This window comes from Polyergus mexicanus, unplaced genomic scaffold (assembly GCF_030449975.1).
Source record: "Polyergus mexicanus isolate NDT 795.1 unplaced genomic scaffold, iyPolMexi1.0 SCAF_20, whole genome shotgun sequence".
NCBI lineage: Eukaryota > Metazoa > Arthropoda > Insecta > Hymenoptera > Formicidae > Polyergus > Polyergus mexicanus.
In genome coordinates, this window is record NW_027223340.1 from 2,009,003 (window position 1) to 2,035,601 (window position 26,599).

General features: G+C 35.6%; 2 protein-coding genes and 1 pseudogene across 2 annotated transcripts; all 3 read left to right on the top strand.

Moving 5' to 3' along the window:
- The first annotated feature begins 3,046 nt into the window (after positions 1-3,046).
- Positions 3,047-7,202, top strand: LOC138941636 (odorant receptor 47a-like). The gene is made up of 4 exons (XM_070311480.1): positions 3,047-3,190; positions 3,554-3,905; positions 5,689-6,063; positions 6,862-7,202. The coding sequence occupies exons 1-4, from the start codon at positions 3,047-3,049 to the stop codon at positions 7,200-7,202; spliced, it is 1,212 nt and encodes a 403-aa protein (XP_070167581.1).
- A 232-nt stretch (positions 7,203-7,434) lies between these two features.
- Positions 7,435-18,129, top strand: LOC138941637 (uncharacterized). The gene is made up of 4 exons (XM_070311481.1): positions 7,435-7,790; positions 17,224-17,547; positions 17,679-18,060; positions 18,116-18,129. Exons 1-4 carry the CDS (start codon positions 7,656-7,658, stop codon positions 18,127-18,129), a joined length of 855 nt encoding a protein of 284 aa, XP_070167582.1. The 5' UTR covers positions 7,435-7,655.
- Positions 18,130-18,545: 416 nt separating this feature from the next.
- LOC138941638 (uncharacterized) overlaps positions 18,546-26,599 on the top strand; it is a 13,706-nt pseudogene continuing 5,652 nt past the window's right edge.

Genomic DNA, 26,599 nt, shown 5'->3' on the forward strand with positions numbered 1-26,599 from the left:
CTATGCGCGCGCCATTTATTTCGTGTGTATATGTATGTTTAATTACTTATATATATTGTAATAAACCGCTTTCGCGAGGCGGTCGCGGATAACACGGTCGGGATCCGGGCTCGTGAAAGGGGTATCGAGAGACGAACAAAAGTACTGAGAGATAAAATGTAATTTATTGTGTGTAAATGTGTATGTATACAGAGTGAGTGTCTGTGTATAAACGATGTATGCGTGCGGCGTGTGTAGTTGTGTGTGAGTGAGACGAGAGGCGAGCGAGTGCGTGCGCGAACGTATAATATCTAAGTATGATGTATAATGTATCGAAAGTATGTGTGTGCGAACGTATAATATCTAAGTAGTATGTACAATGTATCGACAGTATGTGTGTGAGGCGAATGACGATGTGTGTGCGGCAAGATGCACTCGTGTAGGTGTGAGATGCGGAATCGGTCAGCGGTGCGGTCGTGTCGGTCGCGGTGCATACGAATTACATATACGTATGCGCGGCGCGGAGCGCGATTTCGGCGATTCGATATAATATCGATTATACGAGCGGATCTTGATTTCGGCAGAGGCCGCTAACTATCGGGCGATAATTTCGGTCGGGCCGGTGGGCGGTCCTTAGACGCGCCTGTATCGATTCGGTTGTGTTGATCGATGTCGCGGCAGGATTAGATCCTCCCCCTGAGCAGGACTTAGCGCGCCGTATTAATGGCGATTCCGATTTCGTAAATGGCGGTCGCGGAATTACGGTCCGTTCGTGAGTAACGTTTTGTCGTGTCGTCCGGGATAGTCGGTCCGTGGAATTCAGGAGTGCAACGGCCGACGGGAACACCCGTCAATGGCAGGGAACTCCCTACCACTGGTGAATCGCCGTTGCACTTAGGTGGACGGATTATGTGAGGCGTCGAGAACTCTCGGCGGAGGTTGAGTACGCCCAACCCCGTTTTCCTCTTTTATTAAACGGTCGGAAGGATCGCTCTTGGAGATGCCGCAAACTCTCGGCGGAGGCTGGGTACTCCCAACCCCGTTTTCTCTCTCCTTAAGCGTTTATAGGATCGTAGCGGATTTTCCAGGCGTCGTACTGACTCTGGCGGTTGCGGAAGATCTGGTCTCGAGATGTGAAATGTGCCCTTATTTATACCGCTTTTTCCGGCGGGTGCGCGTGCGTAATATGCCTGACTATTTTACGGCATATTGTTTAATGTTGAACCGCCGCGCGCGACTCGGGCGGTTTCGGGAACGGTCGGTACGGTTACCCGAGCGCGGCGACGGTTCCCGGTAAACAACGCGTCTTAAACGGCGGTTACAAATTAGAACGTTTTCTATCTCTTAAAAATGGGCGCTCGGCGCCTCCGCATTATGCTCGACCTGTGTTTGTCGGGCGGCGGACTTCCGGCGGATCGACGGCCGGGTAACGGTGGAGGAATGCATCGTTACATATATATATATATATATATATATATATATATATATATATATATATATATACTCTTTCTTTTAATGATAAAAATAAATTAAAATATTGAAATATAAGTATTTTTTCACTCATCAATAAAGACGAAGGTGATGCGAATAGCGCAGTATCATCGAGATCGTTACCGTCTTAAACATGACAAAAAATCTATTAATTAAATATTCTCGAATCATAACTTTCGACTATATAAAATCATAATGTATACATCGCAATTTGCGCAAATGCGATTGACATTGATTAAAAATATTGATCCGCGAATTACGGATGTAATTCATAATTCTGTGATAATCTGTAATATTTTACGAGAATAACGACAAAGTTACGACGTCACGTAAGTCGCGAACTAGTCACTCATAGTCGATTAGCGGGTTGAGCAAATGTTGAAACTGAATTGCGATCGATTCAGATTAAATCAGCACCTGACACTCTCGAAGATAATCCGTTATTTGCAACAGGCAGCCTTAATAATGGGGTCAAATTGGTCCTATCTTATATACAAATGCGCAGATGTTATTAAAAAGAAGGAACAATGAGAATAAGAACGAAAAAAATAGATAAAGAGCTAATAAAAATTATTTGTTATCAGCTCTTTCCGACGAGAATTGACGCAGTCAAACTTGGCAATTCGTCGTCACTCAAGCGAACTATAAGAAAGAGTATAGATATACGTATAGAACATTTTTTTACAAATTAAAATAAAATTACAATTTGAAAATATTTCTATTTCCGTTCAAGTAATAATTAATATTCCTTTAAATTTATCACAACTTTTCTTTGTATTGCGACTAATAGACATCTTTTATGGCAAATCTGACTATCTATACGATACGGTTCTTAAATCTGTATTTTTTATTAAAAGTATTTCATTTTTATTTAGTGTTCACTCTCTTATATTCATAATAACAACTTATTTTCATTATTTTGAAGCTATTGTTAAATTACGATGTTTGTAATATATATGTAATTCTGATATAAGTAAATATTTTTATATCACTGTACTTTGTTACTACTAAAATATATCAATCAGTCTAAATATATTTATAAATATCTTTTATATTCTAACTTTGATCATTATTCTGCATAGCTTTAATGTCCCTTGGTTTATAGCACCCAAAATGCAAAAACGTATCGCAAATAAATGTACTAAAAATTACACTTGTGTATAAACGAATATTTTGACTTTGCATATTAATCACACATTAAAGTAGTTTTTTATTCTATTTGCAATTCGCAATATATATTTTTACTGTTACACATTCGTCGTCATACTGCTTCCGCGATCTTTTCTCTACTGCAACGCGTCTCTACTGCTCACAAAACAGTGGAAGATAATACAGTGTATAGACATACACATTATCCCCATTTCAAATATTTATCCTATTATCATTTGAGAAGTCCTACATAAAGCTAATAAAATATGGAAGTAATATGTTTTACTCGTCGCGGTTGATTATCCACGACAGTAAAGACGGTATTCGTAAATTGAACGTAGAATTTACAGGATCAAAAGACCTTTGCCCATAACAATCAAGCAAAATAGTTTTGCAAATCGTCCGTTCAGTTCGTATAACTATCAGAATGTCTTCGCATGATCTCTGGAACGATGATATCGCATATGTCTTCTCTACTCATAGAAGGCTCATGCAAAAACTCGGTATGTGGCCGCTACAAAAGAAGACAGTGTTCACGATCATGCAATGGAGTTTAACGACAATTCTGCAGGTATGTTAGCAGCAGAAGAAAAAAGAATTATAAAAGCGGGTTGCAACAAGTATGTAAATATGACGATACTCAATTTCCAAGAATTAATGTGTCTAAGAGAATTATAAACTATTTTCACATAAACAGCTCTTGAATTTCTAAAATGTATATATATTTACAATATATACAATATTTATATTATATCATCTGTAATGAGGTAAATACTATAGATTCAACAAGATCTCTTTATTAATTTTATAATCTATTATGGAATAATAAGTTATTAGAAAGCATTTCATAGATGCGTTTTATTGTTTCTTTATACTCACTTACATATTACATACGCGCAAACCGTATTTTCTAAGACAAAAGGATCATTATTAGTTGACGATATTCAGTTTCCTATTTATGGAACTTACTGGGAATCATCGTGACGCCAATACAAGCATAGAAACTATATTGTACTTCACATGCACAATGATTTTGATATTGAAAAATCTTTGTATTAATGCCAATCAAAGAAAGCTTGCCAGAAATATTGATGCTGCTATCAGTGATTGGTTGTCTGCGAAAAATGATGAGGAATCTTATAAGATCATGAAGGAATATGCATTTAAGTCCAGAATGTTCACTTTGGTTATATTATACTCAGGTTTCATATGTATTGCAATTTATATGGTGGCTGTCATAGTCATGAATGTGAAACAAATATTTTTACAGGACGCAAATATATCAGGTAATATTCATGTATATGTATAATATTTGTTGAATCATTCTTATATGTATAAATAAAAATGTGATTTCGAGATATTAACTCACAAGAATAATAATAATTATAAATACGGATTTTTTTCTTGTTTGTAACATTTATATAAAATATCTCATTCTAAAAAGCGTAATATTATTTTTTAATAAATTTTCTAGAATTATGTAAGAATAAATCTGTTTCATATTATTAAGTATTATTTAATGCTGCTACATTGAATTGCTTTTTAAGACATACCGAGAATGAGAAATGGAAATAATACCATATGTTCATACAAATCATTATTTGCTACTTTTGCACTTTTAAATTTTGAAGAACTTTAAAATTATTTTTGAAAAAATTTAGAATTATTTTTCTGTCAGTATTTTCGTAAATCTCTGTACTTTTTAAAAAATATTTGTAAATTATATATATTTGAAAAGACCACGCACGATTCATATGAAAAAAAAAACGTTTTTGGTTATATTTTATAATTCTTGTGTCCCTAATCCAAAATATCAGTTACATAAACTTTCTAAGTCCAGTCTGAATTATACGGGTATACAAGAAGTATCGGAACCCCTTAATATTTTGAAAAATACGCATTTTGAAAAAAATGTTTCAGTTAAAAATTATAGGGTTTTATGTGCTTTATTACATAGCAATATTATTATAATCTTGAATAATATTATCAAGGTTACGTAAAAATCACTTTGAAACTTTTAAATAGAAATCCCCATTTTTAATTGCATATTCTTGTAGCTTGTTTTTTCAGAGAGCTTTTCAAAACACTATAACAAAGTTTCTTTTTATTAAGTATTTTCCAGGTTATTAGGCTTGAACGGTATAATACCACTAGTATTAGTATTACTCGAAAGTGATTTTTACGTGACCTTGATAATGCTATTTAAAATCACACTAACATTGTTACTTAATACACCACTTAAAATCCTACAACTTTCATTTAAAATATTTTTTTAAATACTATGTTTTCGAGATTTGAAAAAATGTTTCAAATAAAAGTTGTAGGGTTTTAAGTAGTGCATTAAGTAGCAAATATTAGTGTGACTTTAAATAGCATTGTTAAGATCACGTAAAATATTTTTGGGTAATATTAATACTGGCGGTACTGTATTTTTCAAGCCTGATAACATGAAAAATATTTAATGGAAAGGAACTTTATTATAGTGTTTTGAAAAACTCTTAAGGTAAGCTACGAAGAATAATAGGCAAGCGAAGAAGAATATGCAATCAAAAATGGGGGTTTCCATTTAAAAATGTCAAGGTAATCTTTACATGACCTTGACAACGCTATTTAAGATCATAATAATATTGCTGTATAATGCATCGCATGAAACTTTTATATGGAACATTTTTTTCTAAAATGCGTATTTTTACAAATACTAAGGTTTCGATATTTCTTGTATACTCGTATAATTCAGAAACCGGACATAGCAAGTTTCTGTACATTGACATTTTTAATTAGAAATACAATAACTATAACATATCACAAATTCAAGCAAATTGACCAAAAACGTTTTTTTTCATATGAATCGTGCATCGTCCTTTTAGTATATAAAATGAAGATAGCAAAATTTAGTGCCATTTATATTATATTATCATATTTATTATATTATTGCTGTTATATGTGCTGTTTATTATATTATTTTGCATTTTTTAACGCATTCTGATGTTCTACTCTAATTTATAAAATAGCTATACGTTTAATTATATTATTGTTATTTTTAAAATTTGTTATTTTTATTGCGTACAGGCAACATTAGTACAGTGGAATGGGTATTTCTGATCCCATCTGGTGATTTAAATAAAAAAATCACCGCCTCGCAGTACGTGATCCTCATCGTGTTTCAAGCTCTTGAAGTATTCACATTATGTTTAATGCAATGTGTTTCGGATAGTTTTTACGTTAACGTTACGCTACATCTCACTGGTCAGCTAAAAATTCTTAAAGCAAAATTCAGAGCATTTGCAAGCAAGCCGGATACCGTGGTAAATAATCGAAAGCATTTGTCCCGATTGATTGAAATGCACTGCAAATTAGCAGAACTCAATCAAAACATAGAAGATACCTTCCATTTGATTATACTATTCCAACTCGTCATAATAACGCTTCTGCTCGCATTACTGGGTACTGTATAGCAAATTTTGTATCAAGTTTATATAGGGGACTTTAACTAAAATAAGGAAACAAACTTCGAGAGCGAGCTTCTCATACCAAAACATAAAAAAAGTTCATATCAACATTTGCAAACCCACTATTACTAAGATACAAATGTTTATTAAACAAATGTTTATTAATTGAAAATAAAAAAGTAATATTTATTATTATTTAATATTATTTATTTTTAATTTGTAACTATAACAAATGTTCAAAGTATGTCCCATTTGATACAATACACGCATGGACACGTCAGATCATGGACTGTCGCACTCTTTCAAAGATCCCGGAGTGATTACGAATGGTTTCACAAGCTACAAAGATGTATTGACATAGCATATCTTCGTTGTCGATTTGAACTTCATAAACTAAGAATTTTAAGTATCCTTACAGATAAAAATCTAGAGGATTGAGGTCGGGGAGGCCATGCAACAGTCCCAATAGCTCTACCTATCCATCTATCGGGGTGTATCTCAGTAATTGCGGATATATGTTGTATGAACTTTTTTTTATGTGGAGAACTCACCCCCGAAGTTTATCCCGTTATTTTAGTGACATGACTAATTAATAGACTAGTTTACATGACTAATTAATTTTTAGAAATTCATATCTTTAAGCGATTAAATCTAATGATTACGTTGCGCAATAATTTTCACATTTCTATATCTTTATATTTTAATATATAATTTTTTTATAATAATTAAAAAATGATATAAATACAAAAAAAAGATATTTTAGTTTAAAAAGTAAAATATTTTTATATTTCAGGATTACGTATAATATTCTGTTTACAAAATAACGATTACATCGAACTAGCGAAAAGTGTTCTAGTCTTGAACTTCATGTTTATGGAGTCGCTAGTGTACTGCTACGGCGGTGATTTTATACAGAGAGAAAGCGAGGATATATTCCGTGCAATGTTCATGACTTCCTGGTTCACACTTCCTGTCGCGTTGATGAAGGATCTGCACTTTTCGATGATGAGATCAAGCTACCCGTTTCGTCTCACCGGCGGAAAATTTTTCTACGTTAACCGCGAAACGATAATATACGTTCTCAAAACGGCAGCTTCGTATATTTCGGTTTTGCGAGTGGCACTCAGAGATTAATATAGACTATATATAAAAATTAGTAACTTCACTATTTTTTTCTATTTTGTTGGCTGTTCGTTTTGCTTGATAAAATGATAGATTAGAAAAGAGAACAGAACATTTCGCTAGTGAAAAAAAAGATCTGCTATACTTGGGAGAGAGAGAGAGAGAGAGAGATGTCATCGTACAAGTTGTAAATTGATCGTGAGCATCTTTGCACTGACACAATAACATTACATATGTAGAAAATTGTGCGCATTATCGTATGTTTCAAAGAGATGCGCGATAGATAAACTTGTCACGTCACTTATCTTACCACCCTAACAATCGGTCAGTGTACGGAAAGGATATGCGCGTGTAGACAATAGCAATTTTTCTCGAGGGGCAAATATAAGCCATCGACTCGTCCGAATAATATTCAGCAATACTACAATCTTCCTTTTTCGAGGTTGAAACTAGTAATCGCCGAACATGATGACAAATTGGAACAGTGGTATAGATTATGGCTTTTCTGCCGTAAGATCGATGATGTGGATACTTGGTTTATGGCCTTTGCAGAATGATACAATTTGCACCGTTCAGTGGCTTGTAATATTCACGGCAGTGGTAAGATAATGTAACATAACATAAAATAATGTAACTTACAACATACAAATTACTGCCACCTTAAATGGTATGAAGAAAAAATCATTTACACACAAACTTCCTATTAGAAATCGGTAGAGCAATAAAATAGTAACAATCTATTTAAATCTTTTTCAAAATTAGCTTGAGGATTAAAGCATTTATATAAGCAATATTATATAATTTTTATTATACAATATTATATATAAAAATATTTAAATATTATATACATATAAATATTTATATAAATATTTATATAATATTATATATAATTATTTATATAAATAAAAATATTATTAAAACAGTAAATTTTTTATATCTTATATACACACTTATACATATTTTTATACAAATTTTATAATAGATAAAAAGTTATGGTAATTATGTAGAAAAAAGGAGCCACTACCGATTTCAATAACTTTGAAATATGTTATCAAGGTCATTACCCTGAGTAATATTGTGAAGGTTTTAGCCGGCGCTCATTATTTATTAAAAAGTTATTAACAAAAAAAGTTTACTAAATAAAATGTAATTTTTCTGACACTATGTACATTTAATAGAGCGTAACCTTAGGATATTCATTTATTTATGTATAGTATTTATTAATGTATAATGTATAGTATTTATTTATGTACAGTATTTATATACAGGGTGATCCGAAACAAGTATAGTATCCCTGAAGGATCGTTCTTTCCTAAATCAATTCTAAGACAATTTTTCCTTTACGAAAATTTCATCTGAAGCTTAGTTTTTATAAATCAAAAGGAAATAGTGAGCGAATTACAGGACAAGTACAGAAGATAGGCAGGGGCGGCGCAACACACCATCCGCTGCAAGCGCTTACGCGAGGCGCTCACTACAACAGATCGAGTGCTACAGCGTACTCGTTCCGTAATTCACTAAAAATTTCCTTTTATAATTTAAAATCTAAGTTTCAGACGAATATTTCGTAAAGAAAAGATCTCCCTTAGAAATCATTTAAGAATACGATTTTTTAAAGATGAACGATTGTTCTAATTCACCCCGCTACAGCGCTCAATCAACTGTAGGCTGTACGCGGTGTGTGTGTGTGTGTGCGCGCGCGCGAGAGAGAGAGAGAGAGAGAGAGAGGAGAGAAGAGAGAGAGAGAGAGAGAGAGAGAGAGAGAGAGAGAGAGAGAGAGAGAGCGTGTACGCGTATTACACACACACACACACACACACACACACACACACACACACACACACACACACACACACACACACACACACACACACACACACTATCACCCACCCACCCAACCACGGGGACCTTTCCAGTCGCTCTTACTCTATCGAAAGGCCGTTCGCTCAACGGTCCTTTTTCTGATAAAGGAATTGAATCCTTACTATCCGGGACAGGACATTGTGCGATTTCGTGGAACAGGAAGGAGGTCGGATTAATAATTACTTGCATTTAAAATTTAACTTTACACTTATTCGAAAAGAAAAATGAATGATTTTAAAAAATAGAATTTAATAATGAATAATCTAATTCGATTTAATAAACTGTTTATTAATAAACTGCTTATTATAAAATAAATTTGCTTAAGATCTAATATGTTTGTGTGTGAATGTGTGTATGTAGATGAAAAGGAAACTTTCTCGCGGGTGTTACAATAAATACGGAGGACATCAACCGGAATTAAACGGGGATATTAAAATTTAAATTCCGGTTGGAAATTTATAATGTATATGTAGTTTTAATTACTGATATAAGTTATTAGAAAAATGAAAGTTGGAAGATAGGAAGAAAAGAGGATAGGGGACTACTGGAGGTCTTGGAGTTGTATCGTGGAGGGGGAAGGGAACTTCATTCAGAAGACCTCTATAGGAACGGCTAGAGGGAATCGGGAACCTGGGACAAAAAATGGGATAATTGAGTCAGGTGGGCTGGTACAAAGCATGAGAAAGAATTGATCAAGGTCCACTATATCTGGACCGATCCAATAATCCTCGTCCGTAAAGAGCACAGGATAAGGAGGGAATTGATTTATGAGATACCTGTACCAGCTTTGTCTAGCCTGTTCTTCGGGGGACTCAGATTCTCCTTCGATATCAAAAAATCCCTATTCGAGACCTTCCAGTTCCTTTTTGAGGTCCGGTAATTCCTCCGCGAAGTCTTGGAGGGCTTCCTCAAAATCCTACGATACTCCTGGGAGATTGGGCGATTCGAGACGTGAGGAAGAGGGAGGAATGGGAATTCTCGAGGGTTGAGGTTGTTCGGAAAAGATAGATGGACAGTCAGAAGGGGGAGGCGGAATGAGAATTCTCGAGGGTTGCTGGAAATCAGCGAAAGTAGGCGAATATCCGGAAAGATAAGGGGGATTTCCAGATGTTAAGAAGATTCAGAGAAGGCAGGCGACTGGGGACGGGGGAAAAACGGGTGAATAAGAAGGAGGTGAATAATCAAAAGAAGAACTAGAGACAAGAGTATGTATCGCGTGTTGGTGTGTTGATTAATTGCTGGACTCTTAATTTTAAAAAATGTTCATCTAAATTTAACTTATTGTAATCGATAGTAAAAATAGGATCCGCGGACGACCGAGCCAGTAGTTTCCGGATTTTTTTATTTTTTCGGTTGCGGATATGTTTCGCCCAGTACTTAGAGCGGTTTACCTTTGTTTCCACTAGAAAACACACACAAAAGTTAATTGAGATATTGATATTTAGTTAAAAGAAACAGTTTGATAATGATAAAATAATGAAGAAAAATGGAGAAAACTTATAAGGATCTCAATTACATTTATTTTTAATATTGTAACGCGGTCACCTCGCTCGACGCTCGGATCGGCTCGTCGGTGTCCGGGTTCGAGAGCAAGGGAGACTCAAGCTTACGAGACACAGTATAGGTAGAAACGATACTTTATTTAGTGAGAGAAAGATAGATACAGCGTGCAGGGCCTGGCGTTGTCGTGTGTGGAGCGGTGTCGCTGGTAGCAGGATGCGGGGCGCAAAGCGGAGACGCAAAGCGATGGTTGCAAAGCGGCGAGAAGCGCAAGACAGGCTCGGCGTGTAATCGTTCCCGGTTTTATTTACAGACGCTAACAGCGCGATTAGAACTAGAGGACTTATTACGAACAGACCTTATAACTAGCGGACTTAGTACTAGACAAGGCTTATTACTAACAGGTCTTATAACTAGTGGACTTAGTACTAGACAGGTCTTATTACTAGGATGCGGTTACAACTAGCGGATTTAGCACTAACAGGCCTTAAGACTAGCAGGTCTATGACTACGAGACTTAAAACTAGCGGACTTATCTCTATCATGCGACTAATGTTTATAGCGCGGTCGGTACATGCACTTATACGCTACGGTCGGGTTAGGTGGCTAGGTATTGCCGGCAGGCTCGAGTGTCACGTCGAGCATTGCCTGGGCAACGGAAGTCGGTTCAACCCGACGGGGCTGAGTACAACCTCGGCCCGAGGTAGGTAAGAGCCGGTGCAACCCTGCGGGGCTGAGTGCAACCTCAGCCAGTGGAGCGGTCGAGACAGGAGTCGGTTCAACCCGACGGGACCAAGTACAACCTTGGCCCGAGGTATCGAGAGCCGGTTCAACCCGGTGGGGCGGAGTGCAACCTCTGCCCTAAGAAGTGTTAGGTAGTGGTTAGATCGGTGTCAGAAGCTGGATGGCAGGACGGGATCTGGTTCTGATGTCTTGTCCGGCCGGGCTTATATACCTGGCCGGCGTCCCCCCCCCCCCATGTGCGTCGTCAGTCCGGTGGTGGGAGTCGGTACCGCGTGGGGACTCCACGAGAGAGATAGAGCGTGCTGGGGAACGAGAGCGCATGCTGAGCGAGATCGCGCGTGCGTTAAGCAAGATGGCGGCAGCGGGACAGGTAGAGCTGGGTGAATAAGCAAGCCGTGTGTAAGTAGAGATATATTTACCGGACGCTACAGATCAGGCCCGTAGTAACGGCCCTGCCGTTACAATATATATATATATATATATATATATATATATATATATATATATATATATATATATCTGTATATTTTGAGAAAGAGAGGAAATAGAACAATATGGGGGGAATTGTTATAGAAGTAGAGGGAGAAGAATTTTCCTTCCTGGCAGCTAAGTATGAATGCCAATAATAATATTACACCAGGATCCTGGTTAATCACACCAAGGGACCCGTGAAAGGGGAAGGATTGGTTAAGTCAAACAATAAGCGTGAATGCCAATCTTGACAATGTTCAAAATCCTGGCTAATCAAGCTTACGGACTCGCAGTGAAGAAAAGGTTGCTCGAGTCTATCAATAAGGATGAATGCCAATCTTGACAGTGATCAAGATCCTGGCTAATCAAGCTTAAAGACTCGCAACGGAAGAAGGTTCAAAGAAAAGGAAATATAAAATATTTAAAGAAAAAAAGGTAAAAGAGAGAAAGGTAGAAAACAAAAAAAATTAAATTCTGTGGTAGACTCACTACTTGTGTGCGAAAGTGATGAATTTAAAAATTTTGCTGGATAAGCGACCCAAGGTCTATCTCATGGACTCAGCTGTGCGGAAAGGGTGGCTCGGAGATCCGCTCGGTTTCGATGGTTCGTTCGATCCACTCAGGGGCACATCACTTGTCACTTGCCCGCATTAAATTTTTAAATTTCAATTTGTATAGCGTGAAACTCCTTGCACTAGCACAATCGCAGAGAGAACTTGTGAGAATAGACTTTCAAAGACTGATAAATCAGCGCGAGACAGGCTCGGTGTGACGGTTCGAGTCGAGAGGCGAAGATGAGCTAAACTTTCTGAGGGAGGATTTCGCGTACATCGAGTTTTGGCATCTCTTCGCGTACTCTCTCCATTAGACAAGCAATATTCTTTTTTAACAAATCAATTTTTAAATGGTGCCCCTCTCATGAGTTGACGGTGTCACCCTTCCAAAAGAAGGTCCAAGAGATTGCGCCTATTGGTGTAGGCTTTTGTTTTTAAAAAGTAAGCCTCACCCACTGGAGAGTCCGCCATGATCGGCCAAATTGACAGTTTTATTATTCACTTGAGTTTTATCTCAAGCAGATAACGCGCAAGGATGGTCTAGCAGGCGAGCACGTGATCGAATGTCGCGAGTCGCGGATCATAAGTTACATTTATAAAATATCACTCTAGTTCTTAGAAGAGCCTTTGTTCAAAACTCTTCCGTTTTCACTAGAGGACTTTCAAGTGTAAGAGGCCGCTTTCACGAAGTCGGATAGTTCGGTTGTGATAAGGGCTCGTGAAAGGGGGAAGACACGCGGTGGACGTTTGGAGTAATTAAATCTATTTATTTTGCCTCTTCCGGTTGTGGTCAAAGTACAATCGTGTTATATCCCGCGAAGCAGGTTCGTGACGGATGACAGAGCGCGAGTAATAATGTAAGCGCAAAAGGTATTCGGTGCGTTATAATTGTTCAGGCCGTTGGCCAAAATTCTTTAGTTTGAATTAGTTACATGCGATTGCCACCAAAGGCACCATCGGGGACACGGCCTCCTCTCTATATACACGTACGGGTACTGACGAGCAGAAGCCTCTTGACGCTCGAAAGGGTTAGCACGTGCAAGAATAAATTCTTAAAAATTACGAGTATTGTATATCATTCAGATCTCAGTCAAACACAACAAAAACTTCGCGATACATAAAAGAGAAAATACGTGCCAAGCACCCGGCTAAACAAGAACTGCACGTAACAATAATAATTGCGTGATAAATCGGCGCTGTATATCAGGAGCGCGTGACAATGGATTTGCGCTAGTTATTCCGGCGTTAGTTTTGATGTATCGAAATCGGGCGTTGTCGGCGCACGATAAGGCCGTGTTTATTTTGACGGCGCGCAAGATGCGCAAGAAACAGGGGGCAGTCGGTTGGGCGTGTGTACGGCAAGGCCATGTTTATTTTGACGGCGCATGGAATACAATAGCGGTACGTGACAGGTATTTTGGCGCGGGAATGTCGAGGCTATCGCGGCAGCCTAATAAAACGTATTTTAATCGCGTGTTCCCAGATGATCGGGGAGAGATGATCGGAATCGAGAATTCTCGACGGGGCAGCGAACTCACAAACCCGCGATCCGTATAGCTGGAGCGGTCGGATAATAGACCGTAATCGAGGAAAGCGGCGAACACTCCGCTCTCATCGAGTTGGTCGGAATTGCGTGAGGATTTCGGAGATGGCACGGAAACCAAGAATGCTCGGCGGAGGCTGCGAACTCGTCAACCTCACGTTTCGTCATTGCTACGAATTTAAGATTGGATCTAACGGAGTATCTCGGAGTATCTCACAGCTCAAGAAGCTTCAAGTACCGGTTTGGTGCTGAGATGTAATCCGGCGGCCTTTTTATGCCGAGCGCTTAACAGTAATCGCGTCGTTGATTCTGGTGGGAGTAACGGCGCGTTGTTTTTGGAATCGGTAATTAACGATGCGCACCGCTATCCCGCGGCGGGAAAACGACGCGGCGTTTTGATATCGGAGCGCTCGGTACTTTTCGGAGGCGTTCAACGGTGCTCGGGCGGAATTCGGACCGTAACGGCAGCCGTATAACGGCTGTATGGTATCTCCGTTATCGTGTTCGATTTTCGCAATGCGTATAAAAAGGGCGCTAGGCGCCCCTACCATTGCCCGGTTCGTGTTCGCCGGGCGGCAGACTTCTGGCGGGTCAACTGCTAGGTAACAATGGGGGTGCATTGTCACACAAGAAAAAATATTATTTGATCTATTTATTTATTTCTTGCATCCGCATTGTTTAGATTTCGAGCCTTTTCATGGTTCGAGTTTCTTTTAGTTGCTGTTTAAAATTCTTGGTCTTTTAGGAGACCTTTGTTCGAATGTTTATCATGCATGGTTTAGATTCTGAAATATTAGTCTTGCCTGCTAGATATTCCTTTAATTTATTGTTTATGCTAAGTGCAAAGAGTTCCAGAGTATAGGCGTTTAACATTACATGAAAAAAAAATCGTGGAGTCCACCGGACGTAACAATATTAAATTTGAATTATTATTTAATTATTATTATTATTATTGTTTCTGCGAATAGAAGATGTTCCATGTAAAAATATGATGGTCGCTCTGAAAAGAGCGGATTGTTTTTGGTCTCTCTGAAAAGAGCGGATTGATTTTATAAAAAGTGCTCAAAATGACCGTCATCCTTTCTAACGCAAGCTCTCATGCATTTTAATAAATTTTTTTTGACATTACTTCTTCTTCGATAGCCCAAATAGCATATTGCAATCTTGTTTCTAAGTCCTCGACATCCTCGGGAAGGATATTTTATAAATTACTTCTTTACAATATCTCCATAAAAAAAATCTAAAGGGTTGAGATCCGGAGATCTTGCGGGCCAACGTATTGGGCCATACCAATCCATCCAGCGTCCAGAAAAATGCTCATTTAAAAAATTTGTTACAATTCTGGCGTTGTGTGGCCTAGCACCGTCTTGTTGAAAAATAATCTTGTTTCTTTCTAATAATGGCACTTCTTCCAAAAAATCTGGTAAATTATCTCTTAAAAGTTCTACGTATGTTTGGCTAGTTAAAATATCTGGAAGAAAAATAAGACCAAGTATTTGATTTCCCATTATTTCAGCCCGCATATTTATCTTCGAGCGAGTTTGGAAGCTTCTGAGTCGAGTGACTCTGGGATTCTCTTCGCTCCAAAAATGCATGTTATGTGAATTAAAAATTCCTTCTCGTGTGAATAATGATTCATCACTGAATATTACACGAGAAGAGAATCTGGGATTTCGATTTACTTTTCTCAGAAAATCTCCGCAGAACGTTCGTCTTGCATGATAATCCTCTGGTCACAAATGTTGCACCCGTGTGTAGTGAATGCGTGCAAGTTTTCTTCTTTGAGAAGTTTTATTTTTTGTACAGTTGTGTAAGATAAATTATGTTCTCGAGCAACCACCCGAATACTCGTTTCAAGATTCTTGTCGAAAACACGCTAACGCGCTCCGTATTCTCCAAATTTCTTACATTGCGATATCTTCCAGTGTCGTGTTTGTTTGGAAGGATACACTGCCAGTCTCGTATAATCTTTGAGCTGCCCTAACATAAGTATAACGGCAGCCGATGGACGTTTTATCCGATTTGGATATAATTCGGTGTACCGTTTTGCTGCTATGTAATGCTGCCCGTAACACTCACCAAGTGCCATCAGCATATCGTAATATTCTTCTTTTGTGTATGTTGTCATATCGTACATGCTCTTAACGCTTCTAATAATCGAAAGATTATTGATTGCAATATCGATCGTCTCGTCTTATTTATACGATCCTCGCGGAAGGTCGATACCCCCTTCACGCCTTCCGCAACAAATAGCGCAATTCGGGTAATAACACGCGACACGCGACATCCGCTATTCGTTGCAGAATAAAACAGGCTATAATTCGGAAACAAGGTCATATCGGACATATGTTTATATAAACTTTTTTCTTATTTTTGTATCTTGAATCCACCACTGCAATACTTTCCACTTATTAGGAAACACTCTGTATATATAATATTTATATGATGAACAATTGAAATTTTTGCTGTTTTCCAAATAGATATGGTGTGATTTTGTGCATATTTTGTATTACAGCCAATCAGAACTTGACCTTTTATTCGTCCATTTTTCGGAGGTAATCCAAATAAAATAAATATTATTTTATTTCAATATGCATACTATGTCAATAAAACTTAGTTTCATATGTAATAAATATTATTTGTAATTTTATAATAATTCTTTTTATTTCTATTGCTTTTATATTTTATCTAATAATGTTGTTTTTTGCAATCAAAGCCAGAAAAATTTCCGAAATTCAAATAGGGATGTTTTATAAAAATGAGATTAAAGATTAAAGATAAAAGAATATGTTATTTATTAGCAAACTTTGGTCAATAATATTTAAAAGAAATAATACAATAAAAATCAAATGCATTTACAAAGGTAGCGTAGAATTTAAAAAAAAAAGAAAAGATCAAGAGACACAACAAATGTTACATTACATTATTAATCACTTTACTAAAAACAAGTGAGCTAGATGAATTAACGTAAAAATTAAAGTAGGTTCATAAATAAAATAAGCAATAAAATATACATGTATGTGCATTATTTTTTATTTGTTAGTTTAAGTTTTTTTTTTGTTGTTTACTTTTTTATTCCAATCCGTATAGTTTTTATTACATTCTTTGAGACAAATATATGTTCTCGTTCTCACGATATATGCTACCATTTCTCTTGGTATCTTCTCTTGGAGAAAATGATCCATTTCCTTAATTATTATATTAATAACTGTAGCAAAAATGAATATATGTTGTAAAATGGCGAAAATTAAGGCCTGTGCGTTGCTATGCGTAAACTCATCCTAGTTACGAGCACACCATGTCTACTTGCATCATGCTATTTTCAAAGCAATGCAATTTTATATTTGCTATTCTATAGTCTCTCACAATGATAAACGTGCTGATAGAACCCTTCAAAAGCTGCGGCGTTTCCAGAGATGGTTTAGAGATTCTTCGTCTAATAGAAAGCTGCATGCATGCATGGATGAATATTGTTTTCCCGCGAATTCACATGCGAAAACTCGCCGTTAATGTCAATTCTGCGATCAACGATTGGTTGTCTTCGTTCACGAAAGAAGAGTTGCGTATGATAATGATGGAGTATGCACGTACGGGACGATTGGTCACCCTGACTCAATTGATCGCTGGATCTATGGGAGGCATCTTATGGTTCGCATCTGTCTTCCTCAGTAATAAAGATAAGGTTGTCTTTAATCGTTATGAGATTATAATTAAATAAATTCATCAAAGTATCTTACGCTAGTAATAAAGAGAATATCTTATCTCTTTTGAGAAATTAGAATATGTGTTATATTTCTATGGATATTTCGATAGATCGCAACTGTAGATAACAACACCACGTGGAATTTTGTCCTTCCTTCAACGTGTACGTACAAAGGGGTTTCATATTCCACGTATAAGGCACTCTTTGTTATGCAGATTATACAAGGATTTCTGGTATTAATATCTGAATGCGCATGCGACAGCTTTTTCTTCAGCATTACTATGCACCTTTGCGGTCAACTGGAGCTTCTTAGAATACAGTTCATAAAAACCTGCAGAAAACGCGATGATAAGAAGCATCGTAAGAATATTTTCGAGCCACTGATCAAAAGACATTGCCAGCTGATAAAATTGACCAGGAATATAGAAGACGCTTTCAATATCAATATTTTGCTACGTCTTTTAATAATTAGCGTTGTTATCGCAGCTTCAGGTATATATTTAACACAATCATCTTAACAAATTCGTTGTTGGTTTAACCATTCAAGATCTTGAAGTGTAGCTTATATAAGCTATATTTATTACACGACACAAAATCTTGTATAAGAACAATAAAAAAATTATAAACAAAAATTTGCATTACACACATTTATAATTAAATTAAATTTTTCACTAATTATTTTAAAATTTATGGCTATAAAAATTTAGAGAAATATTACTTTTTAAGTTTTATATAGTTTGCTGTTACTCTATTCATGTTTTACTAATAATAATTTTTATTCTTTTATTCTAAATCTTTTATACCCGTTAATATTAAAAATTAATTACTAAGAAATTTAATTTGATTATAAATATGTGTACAACAAATCTTTTGATTGTAAATATGTGTACAATAAATCTGATGGATTTTTGTCTTTCTTATATAAGATAGATTATTATATTATTATATACATATATGTAAAATATATAATATACAAGATGTCTGATAATAATCGCATCACTCGTCATGTGCAGGTAAAGAAGATAAAACCGAGGAGAAAAGTTCTTTACTATTTTGCGATTTTCGTAATAGCAAGAAGGGAGGAACGCTCTATAAATGACCACGGTTACGTACGAGAGATACATAACGATGGGTTCTCGCGTCCTAACAACTACATATCAATGGGTTATGGGTTGTCCCTTTTTACGCGCTTATACTCATGTAAATTAATCAATCTTTTTTAATTGACTTCTCAATAATTATTACGAAACTCGTAAAATAGTAAAGGATTTTTCTTCTCGGTGTCATCTGTTCTACCTGCACATGAGAGGTGATACGGTTATTATGAGACAGCCTGTACATATATTGTATCTGTATATGTATACAGGGTGTCCGGAATCAATCGCATCATTCGTCGTGTGCAGATAAAGCGTTAAACTGAATAGGAAAGTTCTTTACCATTTTGCGATTTTTGTAATAATTATTAAAAAATTAATTAAAGAAAATCAACCAATTCGCGCGAATATAAGCACGCAGCGAGAAGAGACAACCTAAAAATAGGCACGTGACAAAGTTTTGGGAGGAGTGCTCTACAAATGACAACAGTTACATACGAACAATACATAACGATGGATTCGCGCGTCTCTGTAACCACATATCAACGCCGCCCATATCAAACCGTTCTTTCTCATCGCGCGATAATACTCGCGCGAATTGGCCGATCTTTTTTATTTAATTTCTCAATAATTATTACGAAAATCGCAAAATGGTACAGAACTTTTCTTTTCAGTTTTACCCAATCTACTTACACTTACACCTTCCGTTTAGTCATTTACTTGTCGGACACCCTATATATATATACAGGGTGTCTCACCAAAAGTGGTCACCCCCTTTTATTTTTTAAACTAAATGAGATAGACGATGACAAATATGTAATAAATTATATGGTTCAAACTGAACTCTATTGTGAGCATAATGGTTGCTTTCAAAAGCTCTCTGTATTAACGAACGGAGAAGTATGCATAATTTTTTTATAATAATGTGAATATTTTGATATGATAAAAGTTTTAGCACTGTTTGAAACGGATACAATGATGTGTGATATAATGTAAATATTTTACGTATTATACGAGTTTTATCAACTTGAAATATCGCGGGCGACATTTACTTTTTCACTTTCTGTCCTGCGTTATGGCCAGCTTCTGACTCGTGCATTAGAGATTGATACATAGACATAGTATATCTAGATCGAGTGTTGAGGAATGGAAGCCGAGGTGCACGTAGAAAAAGACATACTCTGTTTCGTGCCTCTTGCGTTCTCTCTCGCTCGGACGTAGCATGATGAAAGAGAGCGCTATGTTATGGGGCATACAGAATATGTCCTTGTCTACGTGTATCTTTACCCCCACTCCTTAAATAAAGGTAAATGCTGGGTCTAGATATACTATATATATGGATTGATATATGTCATGTTGTCATTTAATTGTAATATTCAATCCGAAATTGGTCATATCACAAGGCCGAAAATAAAAGGATAGATGTCGCCCGAAATATTTCAAGTTGATAAAACACGTAAAAATATATAAAAATATATAAAATATTTACATTATATCATACATTGTTGTATTTGTTTCAAACAGTGTTATAACTTTTATCATATCGAAATATTCACATTATTATAAAAAAATTAGGTAAATATGTATAAAAGGTTACACCTCACCGATTTTATCGCTACTTAGATATGTTGTAGGGGAGGTTTTTCTGCGTAATTTGCCGCAAGAAAAATGTGGGGGAAAGCATTTGTTTAGAAGATATGACAAATTAAAGTTTCACAGTTTTAATGCTTTTTGTCGAGCATTATAAAGTAATATTAGGAAAAGTGAAGTTTATGTACGTTGTATTTGTTCTAGGGTAGACTTGGAAAAATATTTATTTACATTTACGAGATAGGTACATGATTATAGATATTTTGTCAATAATCGGTTTCACCTATTTCTCGCAGTTCGTTAACAGCTTTCAATATGCGACTATATGAATTTTTGAGTCATGTCTTCAATTTTATTTTTAAAACTGAAAATGGGTTTGGGTTAGGTTATATCTTCCGGAAGTGAAGCCCCCCCGAAGGGGGGGTGCGGCGAAACCTACTGCGTCCACGCATATACTTTAGAACGCGAAGCGAGGTCTACCTCACAATTGTTGTATGGATTGGAAAGTATATGCATGGATACAGTTGGTGGTCCGCCCCCCCCCCCCTACGGGAGGGCTCCACTTCCGGAAAATATAACCTAACCCAAACATATTTCTGATTTAAAACTAAAACTTGGTTTTGATTATATTGTATAACCTATCTATGACCCTATACCTAGAAAGCCTCTAGGAGAGAGAACCAGCTTTTTCGTGATTGGCTGGCATAATATATGCCGATTTGGTCATTGCGATTCCAATGCAGAGCAGATGGGATACGAATTCTTGGACCGAAGATATCAAATGTTTGAGGTTACATTACGCATTATATTTTGTAATATGTGTAATATAACCTTAAACATTTGATATCGTCGGTCCGAGAATTTATATCCCATCTGGTCTGCGTCGCAATGACCAAATCGGCACATATTATGCCAGCCAATCACGAAATGGCTGGTTGGCGCCTCTCTCTCCTGAAGGCTCTCTATCTGTACTTATCTCGTAAATGTAAACAAAAACATTTTCTACGCCCTCTGCAAGAAATAAAATGTACACAAATATCACTGTTCCTAATTTTATTTTATAATACTTCAAAGGAAGCATAAAAATTGTCAAATTTCAATTTATTATATCTTCTAAACGAATGCTTTTCTCTACTTTTTTCTTGCGGGGAATTACTCAGAAAAACTTCTCCTACAACATATTTAAGTAGCAATAAAATTGATGAGGTGTAACTTTTTATGCATATTTACCAAAAATTATGCATACCTCTCGTTCGTTAACACAAATAACTTTTGAAAGCAATCATTATGCTCACAAGAGAGTTCAGTTTGAACCATTTAATTTGATATGTATTTGTTATGGTCCATTTCTTTTAGTTTAAAACAGTGCTGGGATTTACTTGCACATTTCGGCCCGATTCCGTGGCTCACGCCTATTGCCCCCCACTCACCGCTCGTGCGTTAGCAACGAGTCGCCAGATACGCGTAACTAAGGAACGCGACGCTTTGTCTCAGGAGCGTCCGTATATAAGAATGCCCAAATATAATAATAAGACAATACTTTTCTATAATTAAAAGTTTTTCTTCAATATTTTATATCAATAAATTATAAAATATTGAAGAAAAACTTTTAATTCTAAGAATTTTCGCGCTGTATTTAGAAAAGTATTGTCTTATTATTAGATTTGGGCATTCTTACATATAAACGCTCCTGAGACGAAATGTCGCGGTCCTTAGTTACGCATAACTGGCGACTCGTTGCTAACGCACGAGCGGTGAGTGGGGGGCAATAGGCGTGAGCCACGGAATCGGGCCGAAATGTGCAAGTAAATCCCAGCACTAGTTTAAAAGATAAAAGAGAGTGTGGCCACTTTTGGTGGGACACCCTATATATATACAGGGTGTCTGACAAGTAAATAACCAAACAGGTAGAAATAAGTTGGATCAAACTGAATCGGAAAGTTCTGAATCATTTTTTTTTTATAACGCTTCATAAAGGAGTTATTATTGAGTAAAGTCTGGCCAATCAGCGCCGATATTTAGCCGGGCGCACTGGTAGTATGCGGCAGCGCACACTTCACGGCGTGCGGCTCATCGACGTGCGCCTGGCTAAAGGTTGGCGCTGATTGACCAGACTTTATTCAATAATAACGCTTTATTAAGCGTTATAAAAAAATGATTCAGGACTTTTCGACTCACAAATAAACCTACCTTTATGTGACTCGCCGATTTGACTAAAACTCGGTACCCTTGTAAAGCTATCAAAAATAACATATACGTATTTTTTTATATCGGCATTGGTGCAATTTTAAGAATGAAAACTACTCTTATATTTATAAGCAGTAATTAAACAAAGGAAACTGGGCAAATTAAGAGCCGAGCGCGGTTACATTTGCGCAAATATTCAAATTATTTATTCCGGTTTGTCCGGTAAATTTTGTACGTTTCGGTCCTGGTATCGGACCATCTTCAGCGAGTGATGTTAATCAAAGTATGCGCATAGTCATAGATTCGAGTCACGGCCTACAGTGTCGAAGCAGTAATTAACTCGACATATTTAAGCTCATGATATTAGAGTGCTTTTTTGAGTTTTGAAAATAAGGAGTTTCACATGTCGCTGAAAGAAAATCCAATGTAAAAATTATAGAATTCAAAATGGTGAATCTAATATAGCGACCTAATAAATCAAAACAATCTTATCTCACTCTTTGCCGAACTCAGAAATAATCGACGAGAAGATGGCGAGATCTATTCCTATTTTGTTTTCTGTTTATTTATAATTATATTTATTATTTTTATTATATTCATTATTTTTATTTTTTTATATTTTTTTATTGATTCCTTTTATTTATTTTTTTACAATTACGTCTTTTCTCGCGCCTCGTTTATATCTCTATTTTTTTATTTTTTATATTCTTTACAGAAATAATATATAAAAAGAATTCTTTTATACACAAAGACAAATTATCAAAAAATATAAAAATTTTAATAATTCCTGCAAAAACGACTGGAATGATTCAACCTCTCGATATATTCGGCTTCAGGATTTGGAAAAATTTTATTAAACATTTTTCAGATATAGTTATTTTGTATGATTACGATATAAACTTACATTTGCAAAACAACATTATACAACTCCAATCGCTTATTCATAATCAATTATCTTCTTCTTGGTTTATAAATCTGTTTAAATATTTATGATACAAAAGTGATAATATTTACAAAAATATTTACAAGAGAAATTATTTAAGTTTGATAATCCTATAGGTTATTGTTTAAAAAATTCTGAAGCTATTTGTGCATTATGCAATTACAGCAGTCATAAAGTGTGCTTGGTTTGCAAATTATTTGTGTATAAAAAATTGTTTTTACATATATTTCTGCAAAGGATATAAAAAATAAAAAATAGAGCACAGCGCGAGAAATGACGTAATTGCAAAAAGATAAAAGAAATCAATAAAAAAATAAAAAATATAAAAATATAAAAAAATAAAAAATTATAAATATAATAAAAATAATAAATAAATAATAAATATAATTATAAATAAACAAAAAAAGGAATAGACTCTCGCCTCTTCGTCGGTTATTTCTATGTTCGGCAAAAAGTGACATAAGATTTATCAGGTCGCCATACATATTGGGTACGCAATTTTGAATTCTATAATTTTTACATTAGATTTGCTTTCAGTAATATGTGAAACCCTTTATCATCTCCAAAACTCAAAAATAACTCTAATACTATAGGTTTATATGCAACGAGTTAATTACTCGTGTTTATAAATACAAGAGTACTTTTCACTCTTAAAATTGTATCATTGCCGATATAAAAAAATACGTATGTATTATTTTTGATAGCTCTACAAGTATACCGAGTTTCAAAAAAATTGGCGAGTCACACAAAGGTAGATTTACTTGTTAGTTTGACCCAATCTACCTCCACTTTTCATTTGATCACTTACTTATCAGACACCCTGTACACACACACACATGCGCGCGCGCACATTTTAGTGCGTGTATGTGTGTATATGTATATATGTATGTAAGTTGTGTGTGTGTGTGTGTGTGTGTGTGTGTGTGTGTGTGTGTGTGTGTGTGTGTGTGTGTGTGTGTGTGTGTGTGTGTGTGTGTGTGTGTGTGTGTGTGTGTGTGTGTGTGTGTGTGTGTGTGTGTGTGTGTGTGTGTGTGTGTGTGTGTGTGTGTGTGTGTGTGTGTGTGTGTGTGTGTGTGTGTGTGTGTGTGTGTGTGCACTCTATATATATAGAATGCGCGCGCACACGCACACACACACACACACACACACACATATATATATATATCAGGATTGGGAAAGTTACTTTATAAAAGTAACTCGTTACCGTTACCGTTATTTTTTCTAAAAAGTAACTTGTTACCGTTACTCGTTACTAATTTTAAAAAGTAACTCGTTACCGTTACAGTTACTAAAAAGTAACGAGTCGTTACAATTTCCGTTACTTTTTTACAATACAAACTAATAAATTATTTTGCATAAGAAAAACTTTTAAAAAATTGTAAGCAAGATTTCATTCAAGGTTTATTACAAAATAAATGATTAAATTTTATCGAAATTCTTTATTAATTTTTAATAAAATTTGTTGCTCCATAGCACCGACGAGATACTATTAAAGACCGATGGTCTTACGGGAGTTAGTGTGACTGGAAAAAGATCGCTGCGCACTAGCGTCCTCTCAGTAATATTGCGGCCAGAATGAGAAACAGTATCTAAAATCTAAGAGATGGTAAAATAATATATGGTAACACGAGAAATGTAATTATTCGGAAAAAATATCAGTTCAGAAATATTTCGTATATATGGACTCTGAAATGATATTTTTTCGAATAATTGCATTTCTATATATATACATATAATTCTTTTAATAGATCGTACATATATTATTTTGAAGTGACGATATTTCTTTTCGAATAATTACATTTCGCAGTAATTTTTGGAAAGAGAAGTTCAACTCTTAAATTTGTTATATTTCCCATGTTATTTCAGGTATATGTATAATTACACACACACATACACATATTTTTTTTATATATGTAATAATCATATATGTCTGAAATGTAACGTAATATAATTAATTATATATAATATATATACATCTGAAATGACATGGAAAATGTAACAAATTATAATAATAATAATGTATCAATTGTTAGCTGCTCATACAGAGCATTTCCAGGAGACGCCACGTGGAGGCCAATTGACATGTAACGTAGAATTCTTTTGAAATAAACATAACATAATACATACATATATATATATATATATATATATATATATATATATATATATATATATTTATATATATATATATATATACATATATAATTTTATATGCGCAGATATGAAACACACATGTCCGCGCATAAAAAAATAAAGTATAAAATCAATAAAATGTACTATAATTGTAAAGAATTCTAAGTTAACTGTCTCCCTTTGCAGTTCGGTCCGTCATAAGACCGCAAACTGCACACTATCCTACTTTTCATAAATCGCTTCATTAGATAAATCACGATTTATATGTTCCGTGTTAAATATATGTGCCTTTTACTCGATCCGCATAAAATGCCGCGAGTTAATGTAAAATATTTTTGATCGTACCGCTCTAGGAGCCGCGATCTTTTTACTCGATCCGCATAAAATGCCGCGAGTTAATGTAAAATATTTTTGATCGTACCGCTCTAGGAGCCGCGATCTTTTTACTCGATCCGCATAAAATGCCGCGAGTCAATGTAAAGATATATTTTACATACTTTGTATATTCGTCAGCTTTTGTGGAGGTTTATGCTGATAGCGATTTTTTGAAATCCTTAATCGCTCTCCTAACCAAATTAAATCTTTATGTATTTTTACTTTCATCATATAATATGCAAGATCCTTTCGGTGGGAGCTGCAAGTATCATGTTGAAACCAACCGGGATATTGCATGTCTACAGCTTGTATCATTAATGGAAATAGGATATCTAATATGTTATAATTCCCTCTGATATTAGGATAGCCTGCATCAAATATTGCATTTATTAGCTTAAATACAAATGAAAACTCTGCTGTAGGAACACATAAATGTCCTAATTCTTGATCGTCATGAGTCTCATATGCTCGGAAAAATGTTAAAATTTGTCTTGCATGTGTCAGTTCGTGATTTTCGTTAATAAATGAGATGCGACATTGTTCGCAACCAGATTTTGTAACACATTTTTTTGCCACAAATCCTGCAAAATATTCAATAGCAGATGCTTCTAAAGTTTCATCATTTGCATATGATGCATCAATAACAGTTTTTTCTACGTTAATCAACATATTTTCATTATCATTACTTTCATAATCGTTAATCATATTT